This window comes from Ahaetulla prasina, chromosome 5 (genome assembly GCF_028640845.1).
Source record: "Ahaetulla prasina isolate Xishuangbanna chromosome 5, ASM2864084v1, whole genome shotgun sequence".
Lineage (NCBI taxonomy): Eukaryota > Metazoa > Chordata > Lepidosauria > Squamata > Colubridae > Ahaetulla > Ahaetulla prasina.
The window spans coordinates 96,165,231-96,188,497 of NC_080543.1; the positions used below are offsets into that span (position 1 = coordinate 96,165,231).

General features: G+C 38.0%; 1 protein-coding gene across 1 annotated transcript in view; it reads right to left on the reverse strand.

The window, feature by feature from the left end:
- Positions 1-23,267, reverse strand: part of AFF3 (ALF transcription elongation factor 3) — a 284,542-nt gene that overhangs the window by 42,083 nt on the left and 219,192 nt on the right. The window contains exons 11-12 of the mRNA XM_058186246.1: positions 5,307-5,475; positions 645-1,649 (exon numbers count right to left, since the gene is read on the reverse strand). Of these exons, the coding sequence (XP_058042229.1) occupies positions 645-1,649; positions 5,307-5,475 (1,174 nt within the window). The remainder of the gene's footprint in view (positions 1-644; positions 1,650-5,306; positions 5,476-23,267) is intronic.

Consider the following 23,267-nt stretch of genomic DNA (forward strand, 5'->3'; position numbering starts at 1 on the left):
TATAATCATGTTCCCAGTGATTACAATGAAGAAATGACTTATGTTTCTCAAATTGGTTGCATGTTATATTTAGCTGTTAAAAACTATTTAGGAGACAAGAACTCTACCGCAAAGAAATAGGACAACATCCATATTCTAAGCCGAAAAATACAGATTTTATCTCAAGCATCACATATTTTTATAAGATGTCCAAGCGTTTGTAGTTGATCTTTTGGCTTTTAGGAAATGTAAACCTTAACCAATACAGAAAGCTACCAGGACTGAAAAATGGACATTTAAGATTATGTAGATATAACCCAAATTTCAAACTATACCTGGTCTGGGCTCCATTCTCTTTCACTCTGGATTCAGTTGAAGTAGTGGCATCTGCAGGGGTGCCAAAAACTCAAGAAGGCAAGCATGGTGTCACAATCAAAGCCTTGTATATGCACTGTGTCATTTGCACGTACATAACAAAAGAGGCAGGGCTTCAGTTGTGATGCTGCACTTCCATGTTGCAGATTTTGAACCTCTCCTAACCCCCAGGAATTGAGATAATGCAAGAAAAAGTTTGTATCTCTGCCCCGAAATATCTCAAGATACCCATGTATATCCAGTAAGTGCTATCATGAATTTACTTTTCAAGACCAACATATAAAACCTACCTTTCGTTTTCTTCTGGATTTAGGAACCACTTTTTCTGCTGGCAGATCAGCAGCAATGTTATATTGCATTTGAATGGCTTCTTTAACTCCTGTGTTCATGATCAGTGGCTCCTCAGGTAATTGCTGCGGGATTCTGGAGAGCAGAGTCAAATCAATTTTGACCCAAAGTGCTTTGACATCATCAGTATCTTTTAGAGGAGACAAAAGCTCATTCCTGCCAAAAGGAACAAGTGTGTAGAACTGTTCTTCCAGCTCTTTTGCTATATCGTTGCTAGTTCTGGTGTTGATGGAACTAAAGGCACCACAATTATTGGTTTTTTTGTAACCATTATTATTGCTTGAATTCTTTTGTTTCTGGTCACTTCCAGCTGATGCTGAAACTACGGTCTGCAATTTGTGTGAAGTACACTCCTCTTGTTCGGACTGGGACTCTGTGTCAGATGAAGTTGAAGATGAAGATTCTGTCTCAATAAATTCCTTGGACTTGGGTGCTATTTTCCCTGAGCCTCTTGTCCGTCTCTTTTCCACGGCAGTAACAGACTCTGGTTCTTTTTGCTGTTCAATGTTGCTGCTGCAAGGCCTAGTCTTGGGCTGATTACAAATGTTATTATTTGCCAAATGAATTTGGTTCAAATCAAGATTGTCAGCTGCATGGTTGTTTAAGTTATCACCAGCCAGGCTATTCTCTGTCCTCCTTGGCTGTTTTTTAGATACTGATTTTGAGGCAGCAGAAGGAAGTGGTTTTTGCTTTCCTCCCCTGTGTCCTGGGGCTAAGTTAGCTGTCCTAGATCTTAGTTCCTCTTTATTAAGATTCTTAATATCTTTTTTCTGGAGACTGGCTTGTCCAACAGGAGGTACATTTTCATTGTCTTGCCTTTCTTCTTTTAGTTTGCTGTAATACTGAAAGACCTCCAATCCATTTTGGTTCAAAGCAGAAGCTTTATGAGGATTAACCTTATTTAACCATTTATCCAATTGCCACTTGTTAGGAGACGGCTGTTCAGGCTAGAAAATAAAGTTTAATACACAGCATATTACACTTTTCTTTGATGCCTTCAAATCAGTGTTTACTCCTGGTGACTGACTGTACAAGTCCCTGTAGTTTTCTTAGCAAAAGTGCTTTGTCATTGCCTTCTTTCTAGAGCCCATTGTCACCCAGCTGGCTTTGTGCCTAAGGGAGGACTAGAACTCAGTTTCCCAAGTTCTAGCTTCATGCCTCAACCACTACCCCAAACCGGATCTCAATATATTATAAAACTTTACACATAAAAGTTTTAGGGACCCCTTAAGAACTGTAGATTTAGTATATGGCCAGCATATAAAACTTTGCCATTTTGAAAATGTGATTACTATCAGATAAAAAAAACTATTAAACTTTCCAAGAAAATAAAATATTAGGTTTTCTATATAGCTGAACTTGCATATTATCTGTCAATCAGTAGCTTCAGTTCTGCAAGGATTAGATACAGGTAGTTCTCAATTTACAACTACAACTGAGCCCAGAATTTATGTTGCTAAGTGAGACATTTGTTAAGTGAGTTTTGCCTCATTTTACAACTTTTCTTGCCACAGTTGTTAAGTGAATCACTGCAGTTATTAAATTAGTAATATGGTTGTTAAGTGAATCTAGCTTCCCCATTGGCTTTGCTTGTCAGAAGGTCACAAAAGGGGATCACCTGACCACCACCATCCAGACACTGCAACTGTCATAAATATGAACTGGTTGTCAAGTAATCAAATGTAAATCACATGACCATAGGGATGCTGCAACGGTTGTAGTATGAAAAACAGTCATAAGTCACTTTTTTTTAATGCTGTTGTAACTTCGAACAGTCACTAAATGAACTGTTGTAAGTTGAGGACTACCTGTACCTCCCTCCATTTATAATTGCTTACAATTTTCCTATCTATGACTACATGAACATTACATGAATTTTTGCAAGCCCAAAGCAAAAATTATCTGTTTTCTGCTACAGGGGATGAAATACTGGGCTGATGCACAGACCTTCTAGATCAGGGATGTCAAACTTAAGGCTCACAGGCCAGATCTGGCCCATGGGGTGCTTAGATCTGGCCCATGGGGCCATCCTGGAAACAGCGAAGGACCGGCACACAGTGACTCTGCCAGCAAAAAAGAACTCAGGAGGGCTATTTGCGGCCCTCCCGAACTCCGTTTTCAGCTGCAACAGCCCCTTGCAGCCTTTGGCTCTGTTTTCACTGGCAGAGGGCTGCAGGAGCCCGTCAGATCCAAAAATGGATCCCAGAATGGCCATGCGCGGGCTGCAGGTTGTTGAGCTGGCCATGCCCACCCCAGCCATGCCTACTCGGGCCCCCAAGGTCAAACACAAACCTGATGTGGCTCTTAATGAAATCAAGTTTGATACCCCTGTTCTAGATCTAGACAGACACAGTGTAACTGTAGACTTTGACACTACCAGTGGGAAGCCTGATTTCCATAGTTCCTAAAGCTTAAAAAAATAAACAGGATGAGCTGTTCTGCACTTGCAATATGACAACAGAATAGCAACAGATTAAAGCATTGAAATGTAGCTTGCTAGAAATGGATTCTGGACACACTTGCAATGCATTTTTATAACACACTTAAAGGTTTTAAACATCTTATTATGGCTTTTACAACTGCCTTCTGATTTAAAGTTAGGTTACAGAAATAAATAACAAGTAAGGTAACAATAAGCAGCTCAAATAAAACAGACAAAAATAGTTCAGGTTGAACCAATGATGATTATAGGCCTATTTTTATTTTGACTAAATCTGGTTTAAAATATTTACTATATTAAAAATATTTTTTGAAAACTTTAAATTTCATCCTTAGGAATATATCTTTGAAGAGTGTTTTCTAAACAACATGGATGAATAAATAACATCTGCAGAGCAAAATACATAGGTACAATGAAATGATTCAGATTTGTTGCTGAAATCTTCTGTAGGTAGGAGAGGAATTATCCAATGATTTCCCAATACTAATGAAAGGCATTATTCAATGCTTCTACTTCATCCTGTCTGTTGATTAAAGGAGGGAACTATAATTAGTTTTATTTGAGGCACTGATATGTCTGTATATCTCTTTGCAATGCCTGAATCTTCTGGTGGCAATAGCTTTATGTACCTGCTCACATCTGAGGTTGTGTTGCTAACTTTTAGTCAGCCACATTAATGATGCTTCCTCACTCAAAGTGCCTGAAAAATTCACAGACGTTTACATAAACACACACACAGAGACACAAAATTTTATGTGTGTGTGTGTGTATTTATGTAAATGTATGTGAATCTGTCAGGCTGAAAGTTAACTGCATGCTGAATGATCATCAGCAACACAATACATACATACATACATACATACATACATACATACATACATAGTATTTAGCAATAGCACTTAGACTTATATACTGCCCTCTCTAAGCGGTTTACAGAGTTAGCATATTGCCCCAACAATCTGGGTCCTCATTTTACCCACCTTGGAAGGATGGAAGGCTGAGTCAACCTTGAGTCTGGGGAGATTCGACCTGCCAAATTGCAGTCAGCTGGCAGTCAGCAGAAGTAGCCAGCAGTACTACACTTTAACCACTGTGCCACCATGGTGAGCCCGCGCGCACACACACAACCATGGTGTGCGCGTGTGCATACACATGTGTGTGTGTGTGCGTGTGCACGTGCTCCATGGTGGCACAGCGATTAGAGTGCAGTATTGCAGGCTACTTCTGCTGACTGCCGACTGCCTGCAATTTGGCACACACACACAAACACGTGTGTGTGCCTTCTCACCTATCTTAGTTGCGCATCAATGTCAGAAATCTATCAATGTTTTAATGGACACAAAGTTCTCATTTACACCAAGCTTTGCACAATAGCTTTTTGCTTTTTAAAAAAAGCCTTATGGGGACTGGAAAGACTTATATATATACATATATATATATATTTGTTTTCTGAGGTTTTCACGGGTGTTTGTATATAGGTCTTTGGTTGTTCGGGTTTTCTCCCGTGTAAAATTGGAAGTGTCTTGGCGACGAAACATTCGTCATCTTCAGGCTTCAGCTTCGTGCTTCTGGGAGTTGTCCCAGAAGCACGAAGCTGAAGCCTGAAGATGACGAATGAGACTTCGTCGAAACGCCGCCAAGACACTTCCAATTTTACACGGAGAAAACCCGAACAACCAAAGATATATATATATATATATATATATATATATATATATATATATATATATATATGTATATATATATGTATATGTATATATGTATAGGTATAGGTATGTAGTACTCAACCTTACACGGAAAAAGACCAGAAAATGCCAAGACGTTTCATCGAAACGTCGCCAAGACACTTCCAATTTTACACGGGAGAAAACCCGAACAACCAAAGACATTAACTTAACTTATAGGTATAGATATGTAGTACTCAACCTTACACGGAAAAAGACCAGAAAATGCCAAGACCTACACACACACACAGACACACACAGACACACACACACACACACACACACATTGCATAAAATGTCATCCTGTGCTGTATCTAACAGTGTTTTCATATTAAAAAACAAAGTATTTTAACAAAATACTATATTAAAGCTCTCTGGTCCCAGACATATTATTAGTATAAAAGTGCCACTGGTTTAGAAATTAAATTTTAACTTACTACCTCTGGGCTGGAACAATGTGATTGCTTGTTGCAGTCGCTTTCTGTGGAACTGCTTTCAGTCTCTGAATCAGATTCAGAACTGCTCTCCGATTCGCTTGAACTGCTGCTTGAACCCTTGTTAGAGACACCCAAAATTCTACAACTGGACTGCTGGTTAGCAGGGCTGCTGCTGAACCCATATTCAGAGAGGGGAGAGAGAGAGAACAGAACAAAATACAAATTAAATGTTTTGTTTCTTAAAAATCCTTTTTTACTAACAAACTCAAGTGCGGACATTGGTTTGGGAGGAAAAACCTCAAATTTCATAGGAAAATAAGTGGGAATTATAAGCATATTTATTATTTATTTATTTGTTTGTTTGTTTGTTTTACAAAATGACAAACACACAACATATAACATATAAATATTTCCTATTTCTAAACAGTGTTTCTTAGTGATCTTCTTTTGCTTTTATACCTTTCCCCCCATATCACATTTGTTATTTTATTTTCTTTCTTATCCCCTTTTCTTTATTTACATTAAATTATCTAATATTAATAGCTTTACTTTTCTAGATTCTTGTATATTTATTATTTACATATTGTACATTCCTAACACATTCTGTACATTCTAATTTCTCCCCTTTATTTTTTTCCTTTATTTCTGGACTCAAGCCATTCATACCATTTATTCCAGATTATATAATAATCTGTCTCTTCTTTCTCTTTAATTTCTTTTGTTAACGTGTCCATTTTGGCACACTCTAAAATTTTCCCTATCACGTCTTCATCTGTTGGTATCTTTTCCTGTTTCCAATTTTGTGCATATGTTATTCGTGCAGCTGTTATAATTTGTAAAATCAGATATTTTATTTCTTTGGTGTATGTTCTTGTAAAGATTCCTAATAGAAATGTTTCCGGTTTGCTTTCAACTGACTGTTCTGTTATTTTTTCTAGCCATTTTTTAATATTTGGCCAGAATTTTTTTGCCGCCGGACATGTCCACCATAGATATAAGCATATAATATATAAGCATATTTATTTATGGAATTTACAGAGGTTCCCTTCCAATTAGACAATCTTCCCTCCATCCCAAACTTCAAAATAAACTCAGTGAAGCTGCTCAATATTCAAGGTATGCCAGTTGGAAAACTGAAATAGAAAACTTGTAATAGGTGGGAATGGAAGACTTTGCTTAAATAAAATGGTTGCCTGGATCTATGAACAGAAGCATTCCAAATGGAAAGATGGGCAAAAACCAGCGGTAAAATCCCCCCGGGTCTATCCAGTTCACCAAACCGGTAGGGCCGGCAGCAGGAGGCTCCGCCCACCTGCTGGGATGTCATTAAGTCCCTTCTTTTACCATCTGCGCATGCGCAGAAGAATCTGCACATGTGCAGAAGAGGCACATGCGTAGTGTGCTCCCATTCCTGTACCAGTAACGAAGGTAAGTGGATTTCACTGCTGGCGAATACCCTGTAAAATATTGTTGCAAGCCCCTGTCCTTTTTATACAAATATTGCAATTATATATATAAAAAGAAAAGGCACTTGAGAGAAAACATATAATTATTTACCACAATATATACTATTGATTATTTTAACTTTATTATAATATTGTTTACTTTGAAGAGGGCTCAATTATTTTGAATTCATAATATTTCTTGTACAAATTGTTCTATGATAGATGTTGGCAAATTATGCCATGGACAGAACTAATATTAAAGAGAAACTATCTGCAGCACCCATGCTTAAATTAAAACACACACAAACTATGCAAATCCAGCAAAAGAAAAGGCTGACAGTTGGAGCCAACTCATAGCTTTGGTAGTAGCCTCCTGTCATGTGCTGAGTGAAATTATAAAAAGCCCTGATACCGATTAAGTTGTATCTCATTCTCCAGATCCAGCAACTGATCAAAGTCAGAATATGAGACACAATGAACTGAAGCTTAAATAAAACACTACTCTCTGTCTTTCTGTCTGGTGTATAGTGTCCAGAAGGCCCTGTAAAAATGTCTCTCCTTCAAAATACTAGGATCCAACTTAGAACTTCAGGAAAACTGACTTGGAATGTACAGTTGCTAGTTGAATGGCCAGATTGTAAAACAAAAAAAGGGGTTGAAATATTAACATAACATAATAACAGTGTTGGAAGGGACCTTGGAGGTCTTCTAGTCAAGCCCCCTGCCCAGACAGGAAACCCTACACCATTTCAGACAAATGGCTGTCCAATATTCTCTGCCCTAATGATTTCTTCCAGCAACCAGTTTGCCAAACTGCTTAGTAAGTTAACAACTGGTTCTTCCGAAGCGGTGCAAACTGGCTGAATCCCACCACTGATGCTATGTAACTGTTTGATGCTTAGCTGGGACCTTATAGTACTTTTACCCCACTGAAAAGGGCCCAATCCTGTGAAAAAATGAATTCCCAGCAACGAATGAAGCAACGAATGAAAAATGAATTACCAATAAAGTGGTAAGTAAAATATCAGCATTTTCCAGAGTTGAAGTCGATAAATCTTAAAATTCACAAAGTTGAGAAACACTGATCCAGAATATTGGAAAGAGTTAGTATAAATGAAAACTTTATAATCAGGTTGATAGGCATAGGGAGTTGAAGAAACTTAGTGCACCGATAATCTAGGAGCAAATACCCTCAATGATTTGTAAAACATTCTTGGTGCGCTTATCACCAGATAGGATGCCATGGTTCTATTTTAAATGGCTCCTGTTTTTTTTAATGTCATGTCATGTCACGTTGTCTTTGTGTGACATTTCATGGCGTTTTCCCCATTCGTGGAGCTGGGGTGGGCATGACCTGCACGTGATGCATTCGGCCCGCAAGCCACCAGTTTGATAGCTGTTTCAGAAGGTCTGGGTTCTTTTCTCCCTGCAGACAATTATAAATCAATATGAACTCAGACCATTCTGCAAAAACTATAGTACTATTGTTTTTCTAGGAAGGCACTTTAACAATATGTTTGATTGAGCATTCATTGTACCTGAGATCTAGAAGCCCAACTGGATCAATAGTCAGCAATGTTTTCCTGAACATTCATGACCCCTTTCCTCAGGCCAGAAAGATAGCTACAAGACACGGAACATGATGGTTCTTGAGGCAGAAACAAACCATTTCCATGAGAAAAAGGTTGTGCCTCTGAGAAGAGTCTACCACTGTCTATGTCCTACTATACTATGCAGGGACCCATTTTATCACTCATCAATTTATAAATAGCCAGGCAGCACTGACTTATTCCATGAACTATTATTATTATTATCATCAGTCCAAGAAGATTCTATTCCTATAAATGTAGCCACATTTTGTTACATTGACTGCGAAGGTTAATTGCATTAACGGAGAATTTAGGAAGTTTTCTATGTTATTCCATCTGTGCTGATTGTTGCATTCTAGTCAATGACCATAATAAACAAACAGACAAATGTATGTATGTATGTATGTATGTACTGTATGTGCAAAGGAATACTGAAGTGGAAATAAAAAACCCCTTTACATCTAAATTAAATTTCAAACTCTCCAAATTCTAAATGGAGAGATTGATGGTCTATGCTGGAATCGATCTGCATGTGACACCATTGTTACTAAATTGTATGCTACTTTATTTTCTTTGGATTAGAAGGTTGATGTCAACAAGACCTATACAAAAATCTTGAAAGACTAAAAGTTTCTCTCCGTCCCATCTTGTCTTTTTCCTACTGATCCCTAGTATGTATGTATGTATGTATGTATGTATGTATGTATGTATGTATGTATGTATTTATTTATTTATTTATTAGATTTTTATACCGCCCTTCTCCCGAAGGACTCAGGGCAGTTCACAGCCATAATAAAAATAGAACAATATACAAATAAAACAAAGATTAAAAACTTATTATATATCGGCTAAAATTTAAAACAATATACCATTAAAATTTAAACTCTCTAAAATTTATAAAATTATAAAATTTAAAAATCACGAAGCCAGTCCCGCGCGAATAAACAAATAGGTCTTCAGTTCGCGGCGGAAGGTTCGAAGGTCAGGTAGTTGACGTAATCCAGGGGGAAGTTCGTTCCAGAGGGTAGGAGCCCCCACAGAGAAGGACCTTCCCCTGGGGGCCGCCAGCCAACATTGCTTGGCGGACATCACCCTGAGAAGCCCCTCTCTGTGTGAGCGTACGGGTCGGTGGGAGGTATTCGGTAGCAGAAGGCGGTCCCGTAAGTACCCCGGCCCTAAGCCATGGAGCGCTTTAAAGGTAGTAACCAACACCTTGAAGTGCAATTATATGTGAAGTTTTCCCAATGTGCCTCAGAATAACAGAGTTGAAAGGTCTTTTAGAGGTTTTCTAGTTCAACTCATGCTTAAGCAGGAGACCTTATACCCGTGATGGTGAACTTATGGCACGCGTGCCACAGATGGCACGCGGTGGGCACGTGAGCTCAGTTCTGCCCCCACCGGAAGTTGGCAAACGGGCCATTTCTAGCCTCTGGAGGGTCTCCAGGGGGGTGGGGAAGGCCATTTTCACCCTCTCCAGACTCCTAGAGAGGCTCTGGAATGAGTTGAGAGAGAGAAACGGGCCTACCAGGCCATCGCGTGCCAGGAGTGGGGGGCAGGGGAGGGGCACATAGAATTATGGGTGTGGCCATATACATGCGCAACCGCCCCTCCTGGCACGCGATGGCAAAAAGGTTAGCTATCATTGCTCTATACCATTTCAAACAAATGGATATCCAATCTCTTTTTAAAAATCTCCAGTGATCAAGCACCCACAGCTTCTGGAGGCAAGCTATTCCACTGGCTAATTGTTCTGTCAGGAAATTTCTCCTTAGCTCTAGGTTGGTTCTCTCCTTGATTAGTTTCCATCCATTACTTCTTGTCCTGCCTTCAGGTGTTTTGGAGGCTAGATTGATCCCCTCTTCTTTTTAGAGGCATCTTAGATATTGGAACACTATTATCATGTTACCCCTAGTCCTTCTTTTCACTAGGCTAAACATACCCAATTCCTGCAACTGTTGTTCATATGTTTTAGCCTTCAGTCCCCTAATCATTTTTGTTGCTCTTCTCTGCACTCTTTCTAGAGTCTCAACATCTTTTTTATAGTGTGGCGACCAAAACTGGATGTAATATTCCTGGTGCGGTGTTACCAAGGCATTATAAAGTGGTACTAACATATGGAGATTTGATTAGCCTAGGAATACCTTGGGTTTTTTGGTGGCTGCAGCACACTGCTGGCTCATATTTAAGTGATTGTCCACTAGGACTCCTACAGCCCTCTTGCAATTACTGCTATTGAGCCAAATATCACCTATTCTGTCTCTGTAAATTTAGTTTTTCTTGCCCAAGCGTAAAACCATACTTTTTTCAGTATTGAATTTCATTTTGTTAGATGGGTTCCAGTGTTCCAGACTGTCAAGATCCTTCTGGATCTTGAGCCTATGTTCTGGGCTATTCAAGAGATTCACTTGACATTTGGTCATTATTATTATTTTTTGCTTTATTTTTTATTTGGTCCTCTTAGACAGATTATTATGTCCAATCTAGAGATTTATCCTGCCAATTTTATATCAATATTCCTCTTGTTGTCATTTCCACACACATTTGTTATACTAGGATTCAGGAATTCAAAAATATTCATTGCTGGAACTTATAATAATATCTACAATCCTATGTTTTGTAATAATGGACAAAGTGACTATTTTCTATCAGATCTTTAATAATAGGATTTATGAGCTAGAATAAAGCAGATTACTGTCCTAACAAATACGTTCTTGGTAAGACCAATGCTTCAGAGAGTCAGCTATAAATTTATGAGTAATTTCACCATGAAACAAATGTCCAAAGATCCATGTTTCTTAAGTGCAGAATTCTATATAAAAATACTTTCTTAGTAGAAAATACTCAGACTTCATTGTATATAAACAGCTATGTTGGGTTAGAGGTGTGAAAAGGGCTGGGTGGGGTTTTATTCTAGTAAGAAACAATGGAAAACTGAATGTAAAACTGCTTCAATCCTGCTTGGCTTTTCAAGCTCAGGCAAAGATAAATAAGAAATACTAGCTGGGCACACAGAAGAGGAAATCCACATAAAATTTAAACACGAAATTATCCATGTACAATCTACTGTTCTTATACTAAGTGAAGCTGCTTATTGTAGCACTTGGAATCTTTATTAAGAGTCATGAACTTACAAAACTGTCCAGAATATATATATTGGTAGTTTCTGAAACGCAAACACACCGGAGGTAGGTTTCAACAGGTTCTGACCAGTTCTGGAGAATCAGTGGCGGAAATTTTTAGTTCAGAGAACCAGTAGTAAAAATTCTGACTGTCCCCGCTCCCATCTATTCTCTGCCTCCCAAGTCCCAGCTGATCGGGAGGAAATGGGGATTTTACAGTATCCTTCCACTGCCACGCCCACCAAGCCATGCCACGTCCACCAAGCCATAGTAGTAAAACCGGTAGTAAAAAAAATTGAAACCCACCACTGATACACACATACTCCCATTCTTTTAACCAGGAATTGGTAATCTATATAATCCCCATCATAGTGGGATTCTAATCCAGTTGTTTTAATCATTATTGCGTTCTAGTATCAGTTCAAATATATACATAGTTTTTAGAGAAAATCTATCTATATTATCACTAAGAGTTGACACTAACTTGAAAGTACATCAATTTAACTAAACTTATATTTTATCTTTTCTCCAGATTCCAATGGTATTGTCGTGGCCCACTCTTCCGCTGACGGCCGGGTCGGGGAAGTCCGTATCAAGCGTGCCTCTGCAGCTCTGCCAAAGTCCTATCAGAGTTCTCAAGGCAGGCAGGAGACCAGGAAGTGACTTCAGCAATCCAAGTTAGACTTTGCCTGACTCAGAGAATGCCAGAAGAGCAGATCCTTTATATAGGCCATGGGGTGTGGCTCCATGACTCAGCACTTATCCAGGCCTGCCCCTCCCTTCTTTTTGCTGACGTCGCCTCTCAATTCTCTGGAAGCGAGGATCTCTCCAGCCTCCAGCTGTTGGTAATCTGAGCTCATGACTGGCTTCACATTCTTCAGACTCACATGCTGTGGGGGAGGGGTTTAGTTGCTCCGTTTGCCTGGGCATGGTGCCAGGACTGGGGGCTGAAGGCACGTCAGGCCCTTCGTCTTGCTCGGCCTGTCCGGGCATGGTGCCAGGGCTGAGGGCTGGAGGCATGCCAGGACATTCTTCCAAACTATCAGCGTCCGGCAGGAGATAAGAGGGGCCCGGCTGCGGCAGGGGGAGCGAGCGAGACACAACAGGTATTACCTGCACTGAAATAGAACTGAATATCACCAGCGTACTTCCCCCCCTTTAAATCACCCAATTACTTAAACAACCATTATACATTTTATCTTGCTTCCTAATGGATGTACAATTGTTATTTTTTCCCATCAAACTGCATTTCAATATATTACTGTTTTATTTTTACATGTTTATATTTAACTATTACCTCCTGCCACAATTATTTTCAGGTTCATCTGAAGTATAAAATTTCTACTAGCCTTTCCTCTCGAAAAACAAAGGCTGTTATTAAGTAGTGGTTGACCCCACTTCAATCCCTGAACTCAGGGGTCCTACCCCTGAGTTATTTAGATAATACATTATCTAAATAACAGGTTTCTCCAATTGGCTTTGTATCTATGCCTCACTGTACTTTCTTACATGATGGTAGTAGTAAATCTGTATTTTTTCCCTTTGTTTTATCTGCCAGAGATAAGATCAATCTCCACCCAGAGTATTTTATAAACTTAGGCTTGAACTCAGTAAAATAAAATGCAACTGTAATTCTGTTCTTAAATTTATCCAGCATCCAGCAGTTTCTCAAGGCAGTACATATACCAGTAGTAGCATCCTTTTTTTCTTCACAGAAAATGCCAAACCAAAAATGAATTGTCCTCTTAGATACAGTAAATGTGATTTTAGCAGCAGTGCAACTTAATTTAAGAACAACTTCCTTAATTTCCAGTTGCTTTCGCTGAAAATCAGATTGTTGGAGTGCTATTTTGCTTGGAAGCACCCCAAACAATATAGCCTGTCAGATTCCTTTCAGATGAATGCTCTTGAATTTTAATAGCTAGAGGTTAAAGAGGCTGAAGCCATGATTTCAGTAGAAAACTTTTCAATCACACTATAGTGTGAAAAGCTACCCATGTCAAAATTGTCATTAAAGGTAAGGAAATTCTCATCTTTATGGAACCTGGCAGTCCTATTCTAAATCTGAGAGCTAAATAGTACTATTTCTTGTTGATTTTGCTGAGCATCTTTTGAATTTGCAAAAAATGAAAGCAATCCTATTTTCTACCTCATTGATCGATGTATGATACAATTCTACTGAAATCATGAAAATTCTGAAGACTGTTTTTATACTAATTCATTAACTGTGAATTTATGTAATTCATACAATCATGCCCTATGAAAGGCCCCTGGTGTGCCGGCATATAAAAATGTAAAAAATAAAACATGAGGGATTTAGTAATGGAAATACTAAAAGTTAAAGATCAGTGTATAGCAGTCATTGGAGTAGCTATTAAGCAGAAGAAATGGGGAAAAGGATATGTTGTCACCAGAGAAAAGTCACAGGAACCAAGAAAGGACATTTTAAGGATATATAAAGATTTTATGAGAAGTAGTTCTCCATTTTTGCTGAACCACAAAAAAGAAGCCCTATCTGCTAAGAATAAGCTCATCTCTCTGGCCACACCTGTATCTTGACTTTGTCCTTGGGATGCTCAAGTCAGAGTTATACTGACTGGATGCCATGTGCCACCCAGGAGTGCATACCGAAGCACTACCAAAGCAAAATCAACAGTTCTTTGTACAACCAGGTGTGTGCTACAGAGTGTGTGGTATTCAAAGGCAATATTATCTAAAACAATAAACAAAATCCCTAAACAAAGTGCTAAAAATGAAAAAAAAACTGTAAACCTTCCTCAATAATGAAATCAGAATGAATATTTTCCAGCTCTCCCTTAGAGGAAATAACCTGAATTAGTCAAGGAAACTAATTCCCAGCTACAAACCACCACACTGTAAATATTACAGAAATGTTACAGAAAAAGAACTCAGGCAAGTAGCCTGCTGCCAAAACTGTAAAAAAAGTTATAATTAATTACTGCATTACCAAAACAAATAGCTCTCTCCAAGGACCGAGTGCCTGGCTATGTGAGATGAAAGAGTGTTAAAAAGCTAGAGTTGCATTAACTTCAGGAAGAAGTGATTAGTCAGCAGGCTGACAGCTGTGCTAGGAGACTGATGCCAGATTCCAGGGTATGCCTGTACTTGCTGCCAAGTGTTTGCTTGTCACACCAGATAAATGGAATATCAGCAGTGTTTTATTTGACCTACTCGCAAGAAAAATAAAGTAACCCCCAGGTTCTCTGTGTGTTTGCCACTGACCTTGCATCAGCTGCGTTTGAGCAGTTAAGACTCCCGGTCCGTATGAGTTAACCCTTTTTTAGAATTAGCTTTGAACTCTATTTGCTTCCAAATCTCCTTAAAATTAGATATTCAAATATAATAAGAGACAGCTGGTTGGTGCTAAATTTAATCTGAAGGGGTTTTTAATTTTTAAGGGGTCAAACTACATGTTACACTACAATACTTATTTCCTCATAAAGGATATGAGAAGGAGGCAATTAGTATTGCGACCATGAGTCTTTGAATCTTTTATTTAATTCTTGGTGTATTTAAATCCTTTCTTTTTGACTAATTGCCCAGTAATAAAAACCCACCTTCAGCTTCTGTTTCCCCCTGCCAGGAAACTCTGACACAGGTGTAAAAATGTTTCTAGTTTGTTTCTGAATGCCATGAGGTTTAGTGAGGGAATGGAGCAGAGTAGCAACTTTATATGATGGCAGCAGCACTTAAGATTTCTTAGTCCCCCAAATTTCAAGCTTTCAATGGAAACACCAACCCTTTGAACTGGGCTTAGAAACAAATTGCAGTTAACAAGCCAGGAAGAACATTGCTCTTAACTAAGGATCTGTATATAACACAAAGGATGAAAAAGAGATTAAATTTATAGCTGGATTTTACAAAAATGAGGGAACAATTTTTGTTGTTATTGTGGCTTTATTCTAATACTACTGAAGTGCCTAATAAGGCCTAGTTTGCTTGTCTGAAAATTTTAATACAGGTATGACAATAGAGCCCAAAACGTCTATTGCTAAGCAAGACTGTTGCTAAGTGAGTTGCACCTAGGTGGGCTTCAAAAATTTTAGCAAGGGGTTCTCTGCCCAGTTGCTGGGTGGGTGTGGCCATGGTGGATGTGACCTAGTCGGCCTCCTGCACCAAGGGGTGGGGGAGGTTGTCATCCTCGGGCTCAGGAGGCTTTCCTTGAGCCACCGGGAGGGCGAAAATGGCCTCCCCAGGATCAGGAGGCCCTCTTCCTAAACTTCCGGTAGGCCTGTTTTTCACCTTCCCCAAGCTTCCGTGTGCGCCCTGCACTTACCTGCATCCAAAATGGGCCGCATGGGGGACTCCTGGGAAGGGCAGTGCAGGGTGGGAGGGGACAGCCAGGAATGGGATTTGGGGGTTCTCTGAACTGCACAGAATCTTAGCTAGAGGTTCTCCCGAACCCCTGTGAACCCACAGCAGCCCAACCCTGGTTGCACTCCATTTAAACTTTTTGCCATAGTTGTTAAGTGAATCACTGCAGTTGTGTAAGTCCTTAAATTCAGTCCTTACATGAATCTGGCTTCCCCCATGACTTTGTTTCATCTGGGGAGGTTACAAAGGGTTATCACATGACCCTAAGACAGTGCAACTGTCATAAATACATGCCAGTTGCCGAGCACCCAAATTTTAATCAGATGATCCTGCTGCATTGATCATAAGTGCGAAAAATGGTCATCAGTCACTTTACTCAGTGTTGCAATTTCAAACAGTCACTAAATGAACCGCTGCAGGTTAAGGGCTGCTAGTATCATCTAAGGACATAATCTGCTAGATTAGGTCAAATAGCCACATAGTTTTCTGTTTTGTTTTGTTAAGCTTAAGATTTAGATAATATGAGTGCTTATCACTGTTTCATAAATTGCCTTCACTGAAATTATCCCTTACATATTTGAGATAAAGAAGTCACAGTTTTATTATGCATATTTATTATTATTAAGATTAAGCATGGAAAGCATATGCCACAGGTTTCAACTGTGTTTTAGATCCAAAGGAGAAAAAAATGTTGCATTCATCCCATTTTTATTAAAGAACTTGTTTGCTATGCAATTAGCAGACTGTAAGGAACTTGGGATATAGAATTAATGGGTTTCTTTGAAATTAATTCTGGATATTAGTTTTTAAGAATCTGATATAATTACTTGGCTTTGAAAATGTGGATTTAAAGTACATACATTCTTTGTGAGGTGCAATCCTTGTGGGGGTCAAATGGGGTCAAAAAATTACCTAATCAATCCTTGACTGTCTCTTGGGAAACTAAAGACACATGTTTAATTCATCTGAAATTATTTGCAGTCTCTTGAAGTCTCTTCTAAAAATTGTATTTTCTGAGTAAGCATAGTTTATTTTGGGGCCATATGCAAACACAATCACAGTATGACTTTTTCTGTTTTTTTAAAGACTGAGCTCTGTGTGATATTTCATCTGTATTTTGCACAGCACATAGTACCAAAAAAAAATAATCCCCCAAATCTACACAAAGCTAACAAATTGTGATCTTGCTGATAAAGCTTTAACTGGATTGCTTTGATTATTGAGATGTTCTAATAGTGATTACTGTTGTGATAAGTTGGAATCACAGCTACCAAAAAATACAAATGTGCAGGTTTTCTTTAAGAATAAAGAATAAATTATAGTGAAAAGGAATAATATAAACGTCATAAGACATATGATTAATGATTATAACTATGCTTTATGATCTATGACTTATCACTTTTGTTGCTTGTATGTACACTGAGAGCTTATACACCAAATTTCTTGTGTGTCCAATCACACTTGGCCAATAAAAAATAAAGCATTCTATTGTGAAGGTAAAGATTGTAAGCTTGGAGTTGATAATAAAGCATTCTATTGTGAAGGTAAAGATTGTAAGCTTGGAGTTGATAATAAAGTTTAACTAAAAGAAAATGAGGCAGAGTTTGTCTAAATATTACCATTTCTTGTATTAGCCCAAATTGATATTTCTTAGATAAGCTGGTTTATAACATTATATTTCTTTCTCCCTTCCTCCCTCCTCTGTTATTTATTAATTTTATGTCCTAGCTTTTCCCCTCAGGCATTTGGATCCAAACAAGTGGAGGCTCAATTTGGTTCTTTAATTATTGCAGTTGACTGTCATTTTATATATTGTGTTCTTTCTTTAATGTTATATAGTATTTTTTGTTTGTTGGCGTTTGCTGTTTGAGTAAAGCAGTCCTTTAAATGGATCAAATAAATAAGTACTGTCTTTTATTCAGCAGCATGAAGGGCAACACATAGAGATCTCTCTTCCTGTATTTTGCCAAAAGAATGACCTTTTGCCAAAGGTTGAGCTACATGAGAGTGATTGGTTAAAAATCATTCAGGAAGTTTCTGTGGTGAAGAATATGCTAGATGGCTGTCTCTACTCCCAATTTTAGTGGAAGTGGATCCTATTAACTTCTATAATTCTGAACAAATATATGATATTCAGAATACTTATAAATTCAGTCATACAACTAAGTGTTGACTGATTAGAGATAAACAAAGATAGTTTTATTCCTGCTTGTACAATTATCACAAGGCATTAGAAGCCCAGACACAAAAAATAACACTGGTTAATTATCCAGAATAATTTAAAATAATTCTGCACTACAGTAGCTATATCCCTAATGACAACAAGAAATTACTGAAGTATACAATTCTTCTGATTAATTGGTTTGAATTGATAGTATAACGAAATAGCATTGTTATAAGAGTGATTTTAAATGAATCATTCTTTAAATGATTTTTATTGACCTTTAAATCCGTGTTTTAGAGAAAAACTGAATTTTAACCAGTTTTTATTAATGCTGGTTGCTGCAATGCTGGTAACTATAAAATCTTGTTGTTCATATAAAAACATTGGACATTAGAAAAAATACCTTTCTTCTCTTTCTTTTTACTTTTTTTATTTGCTATGAAAAACCATTGCCAGAAGAAGCCATCTAACACAAGAACTGCCCTCATCACCAGATGGAGATAAGAGTACTTGGAGCTATTACAAATACTGGAAATGGAGAACCGGAAGCGCCACAGCGAGACTGGCTGAAAAACAGCAGGCTCCAATGAGCCTTGCAAAAATCCATCCAGACAAACCGCTGTTGGGGAGTCTTCAGACCGGATCCGTTTTGTAGGGACAGTGAAGAAGGAGAGGCACCTCAGATGACCAAGAGGAACAGGCAAGTTCCTCGGAAGTTGGAGGAAACTCTTCAAGCAGGCATCAGGCAGCCCATCATGAAGCTGGGGCAACTGGAATAAGATTTGTGCAGGAGTGGTGTTTTGGATGGAGTATTGGTACTGGGTAAGTGATTGGCCAACTCACAGGAAAAAAAGAAGTATTTGAAAATTTTTAAAAGAAGTCCTGGTGAGGAAATAGCAGCTAATTAGCGTTGGGGAATGTTAATGGAGGGAGAAGAACAAAACAGAAGTTAAAGCACTAAAGCCCAGAATGGAGCTTGATATTTGGATTGGAAATTGGATTTGGAGATATTAAAATTATAAATTTTTTGCAGAACTATAGATACATTGAAGCTGGGTGTGACAAGGAAGGGCTGGGAGGGGAGGGGCCAGGCGAGCCACCCCTTGATGTGAGTGACAATGAGTTGGCCACGCCTACCCAGTAACATGTCCATCAACCCATACCCACTGTCACATGACCATCAACCCACACCCACAAAATAAGCCATGCCACAGAACCGGTAGCAAAAAAATTTAGAACCTTCCCCTGGTTTGTTTGTATGTTTGTTGGTTTTTAAAAAATAATGTTTTTTATAAAAAAACAAAAACAAAAAACAAATGCTGGAAATTATTTGTACCTTATAGTTTTTCACTGCCTAAAGGCAATGTAATATTCAAGTGTCAAAAAACAAACAATAAAACAGAAATATTTTTCTTCATTAACAAACCAGATGGCTTCTTATGCATGAGTTAAGCACTCACAGCAACTGTTTGACAACATTTTCCCAGCTTGATTGCAAGATATGTTGGGATGGGTTAAAACTTGGAATGAGAATTTCAGCAACTATTGCACATACTACAATGTTCATTATAATTGGCATGCAGATCAATTCTCCCTCCCTCTCTCTCTCTCTCTCTCTCTCTTTTTCACACACTCACTCACTCAAATTCTCTTTCCTGCAACCTTTAATTGACTGAAACAGTGCATCAAAGAGCAACAATTTTTGAATCAAAAACCACACACCTTATAAAATATGTCCAAAAACTAGGACCCACAAATCCTGGGGAATTGAAATTTCACAAATTTTATAAAATATTTTATGACATAAAATTAGCATAAAACAGTTTGTGATGTAAAACAAAATGTCATAAAATAGTTCCTCTGCTAATATTTGACTGTGTTATATAGTTCACCATGGGCCATTTTCAAGGCAATATATTAGAAAACAGTATATAGGCAAATGCATTTCTTACTTTGTGAAGAGCATTAACATGGATTTTATTACCTTTCTTTAGGGCAGGGGTTTCCAAATTTGGCGACTTCAAGACTTGTGGACTTCAACTCCCAGTATTCCTCAACCAGCATGACTGGCTGAGGAATTCTGGGAGTTGAAGTCCACAAGTCTTAAAGTGGACAGGTTTGGAGACCCCTGCTTTAAAGCATCAAAGCTGTCAGACACACCTAAGTTCATATCTCTCAACTGTTTCAGAATTGACTTATTTGGCTCTGAGGCATGTGTTGGCTAAACTAGCTAAACATGTTACCAGAGACAAAGCTGCCCATTAGACCAGTGGTGAAATCCAAATTCTTTTACTATCGGTTCTGTCAGCGTGGCTTAGTGGGTGTGGCAGGGGAAGGATACTGGAAAATCCCCATTCCCTCCTCACTCCTGGGGAAGGGATATTGCAAAATCTCCATTCCCACTCCACTCTGGGGCCAGCCAGAGGTGATATTTGCCAGTTCTCCAAACTACTCAAAATTTCCGCTACCGGTTCTCCAGAACCTGTCAGAACCTGCTTGATTTCACCACTGCATTAGACAAAGATTGGCATGCTACAGAGTACAAAAGTCAGTGTATGGGTGACTGCTGAAGGTAAGGGGCTTTTTTCTTTCTTGCCAACAATCTGCTTGTTTTTGCTGCCAAAGCTGATTCTCTGGCTGTGCTGCTCCCTGGATTTGTATGGGAGTACTTAGGAATGACCCAAGATGGCTTTTGGACTGCCATGGACCCACCTGGGAAGGGGAGTCTTGAAGATTCCAAGTCTCTCTGGGAGTGGTTGGAAAGTCATTGGGCAAATCCATCTTCCTGTCAGCAGTTTTGTTTTCTAAGCAAGACTGGGTTTTAACTTTAACTTTTTGAATTTATTGTTTTACTTTGCTTTTTGTCTTTAAAAGTTGATCAGCTGTTTGAATGCAGATTTATTTCAACCCCCTGCTGCACTCTACCTATTTTGTTCTTTTTCTTTCCCTTCAATTTCTGTTGTTGTTTTGAATAACCTTCATTCTGTCCATAAGAAAACATGGTGTGTTTCTGAATGGTTACAGTCCTTTCATTTGATTTAGATTATTACTGGATTCTCACTATAGGATTTTTGTAATTATTTGTATATGCAAATATTTGGAGTTTATTTCTTTTGAATTTTTCTTTTAATCTTGGATTGAAATATCCAGAAAATAATCTTTTCTGTTTCCTTCTGCTTCAGTGTTCTTTGTTCCCTGATCAAATTTCAGAGTAGCAATGTATCAAATTACAGACAAGCAATTGTGGCTGAAATCTAAGAAAATACTTTTTGGTAGCATACAACTTTTAGCTGAAATATTTTTTAAAAAAGGCTAATGAGATAATAATGGCTCTGGAAAATATGCAGAGGCACGTAGTTTTGGAGAAATTAGATTCACAAAAGGACTCTGATATGAAAGTTGCAGACCAAAGAGATATGGACTCCATAACTGGACAACTAACTGAGCCAATTTTATGCATTTCTTTGAAGTTCAAGCATGCATTTTTTTTACAATACTAGAAGCCTGACTAAATGGGGAAGTGACAAATTTTTCTTTCTTATGAGGACTGAGGGAAATTAGAGAATCAATTTATTATACCTAACTGGAAATCTCTTCTACAGTATATAGACTGTGTTCGGAAGATAGACCCACTGTAGAGACAACTATATTTAATTGAACAACAATCCATAAAATATAGTGTTAAGAAAAAAATATGGACATTTGATCCAGGACAAATTACTCTTAATTTTTGGGATGATTTGGGATAGATAAAATACTCTGGCAAATTTTCTATGTGTGGATTATAATAACAATTTGTTAACATAGAGTTTTGAAACCTTAACTTGTCTTTTTTATTATTATTATTGTTCTTCCTGTTAACTATTTTGTCATTAATGTACCATATAGATCAATAATTTGCAAATAGATTTATCAGTTTAGCAATATTCAGCAATATCTGAAGGATTATAAGTTTCCCACTGTCCATTTAAATGTTGTTTGGCAGTACATAGAGTAGGCAGCCAACTTTCTGCCAGATTAACTAAACCACTTCACAATCCCTGCTCATGCTGACTGGAATGATGAAATGTGTAGATCAGTGCATCTGACAAAGCATTGCAGCAGGCTATTCTAGATTGTAGGATCTGTTCTATGCTAGCAGATTGGAGTGGAGTCCTGACAAGGAGAGAGGGAACCTTCTATGCATTCAAAACTGGAATATGGCAGCATTTTTTCTTCCTAGAAATCCCATATTTATCATATAAACTTGCAAACATCTGTTTCTCAGGACCAATCCTCCTCTTCGATACAATTCAAACCATTCAAATTTTGATCTATTTGCAAAAAGAAGGGTTTTTTTATCCTTCCCCTTCCCATCAAGTAAACATATCAGCAAACATTTGTCAGCAGGGATGGGATTGTTTTCATGGTTTTAGGCTTAGTTCACAAAGAAATGTAATTTGTCCATGAACAATGCATAATTCATTCTAAATGGCAACAAACTCTGTTTTGCTGCCTTAGAAAGTGTACTATTTCTTATTTTCGGGGAGGCATATGAGTGTGGGCAGAAGAATTGATATTCCTGCCAAGAGGACAAGGGGAAATTTATTTTGATTCATGACACAGTGCCTTATTTCTGGATCAATATAAATCTAATAATTTTTTGTTGTTGTTCTTTTGAGTCTTTTCTCAGTAAAAGTGCAATCAAATATACTTCCGCTAATAATGCCCCCTATTTCCTAAATCTAAAACAATATCAAAACTAAGTTACCAAAAGGACTTTTCTAAAATTCCAGCAGTTTCACTGAGAGTTACATAAGGTAAAGCTATCTATTGACAAACAAGCATGTGTCTGAATGCCATTTAGAGATAAATAATGCAGCATCTCAGACATACTAATAGAAATTTGACCTGAGAAAAAGACTGGCCAAAATTAGAAGGATCATTTAGCATCAACAATGACTGTTTTAAAAACAGTCTTAAAAAATACAGAATAAGTCTCAAACCATTTGGAAGAGAATATACCATTTTATGGACATAGATCAACACCTGGATGATTTCCACCATAAAAAAAAATCAAATAAAATGAAAACAGGAAATTCTGAAATAAATTGCATCCTTAATGCTGTGAAATGAGCCCAGATATTCACAAAGCAACTGCTAAACTGATGCATTTACTACTTGATTCATCTACTTTCATCTCTTCATAGTTTCATGCCACAACCAGGGTTTTTTGGTATGAAATGCAGGAAGACTATGACTTACCTCTTTCTACAATAAATTCTATGCGTGCATGACAAATCCAAACATGCAAAATGTTTAATACCCCAGTT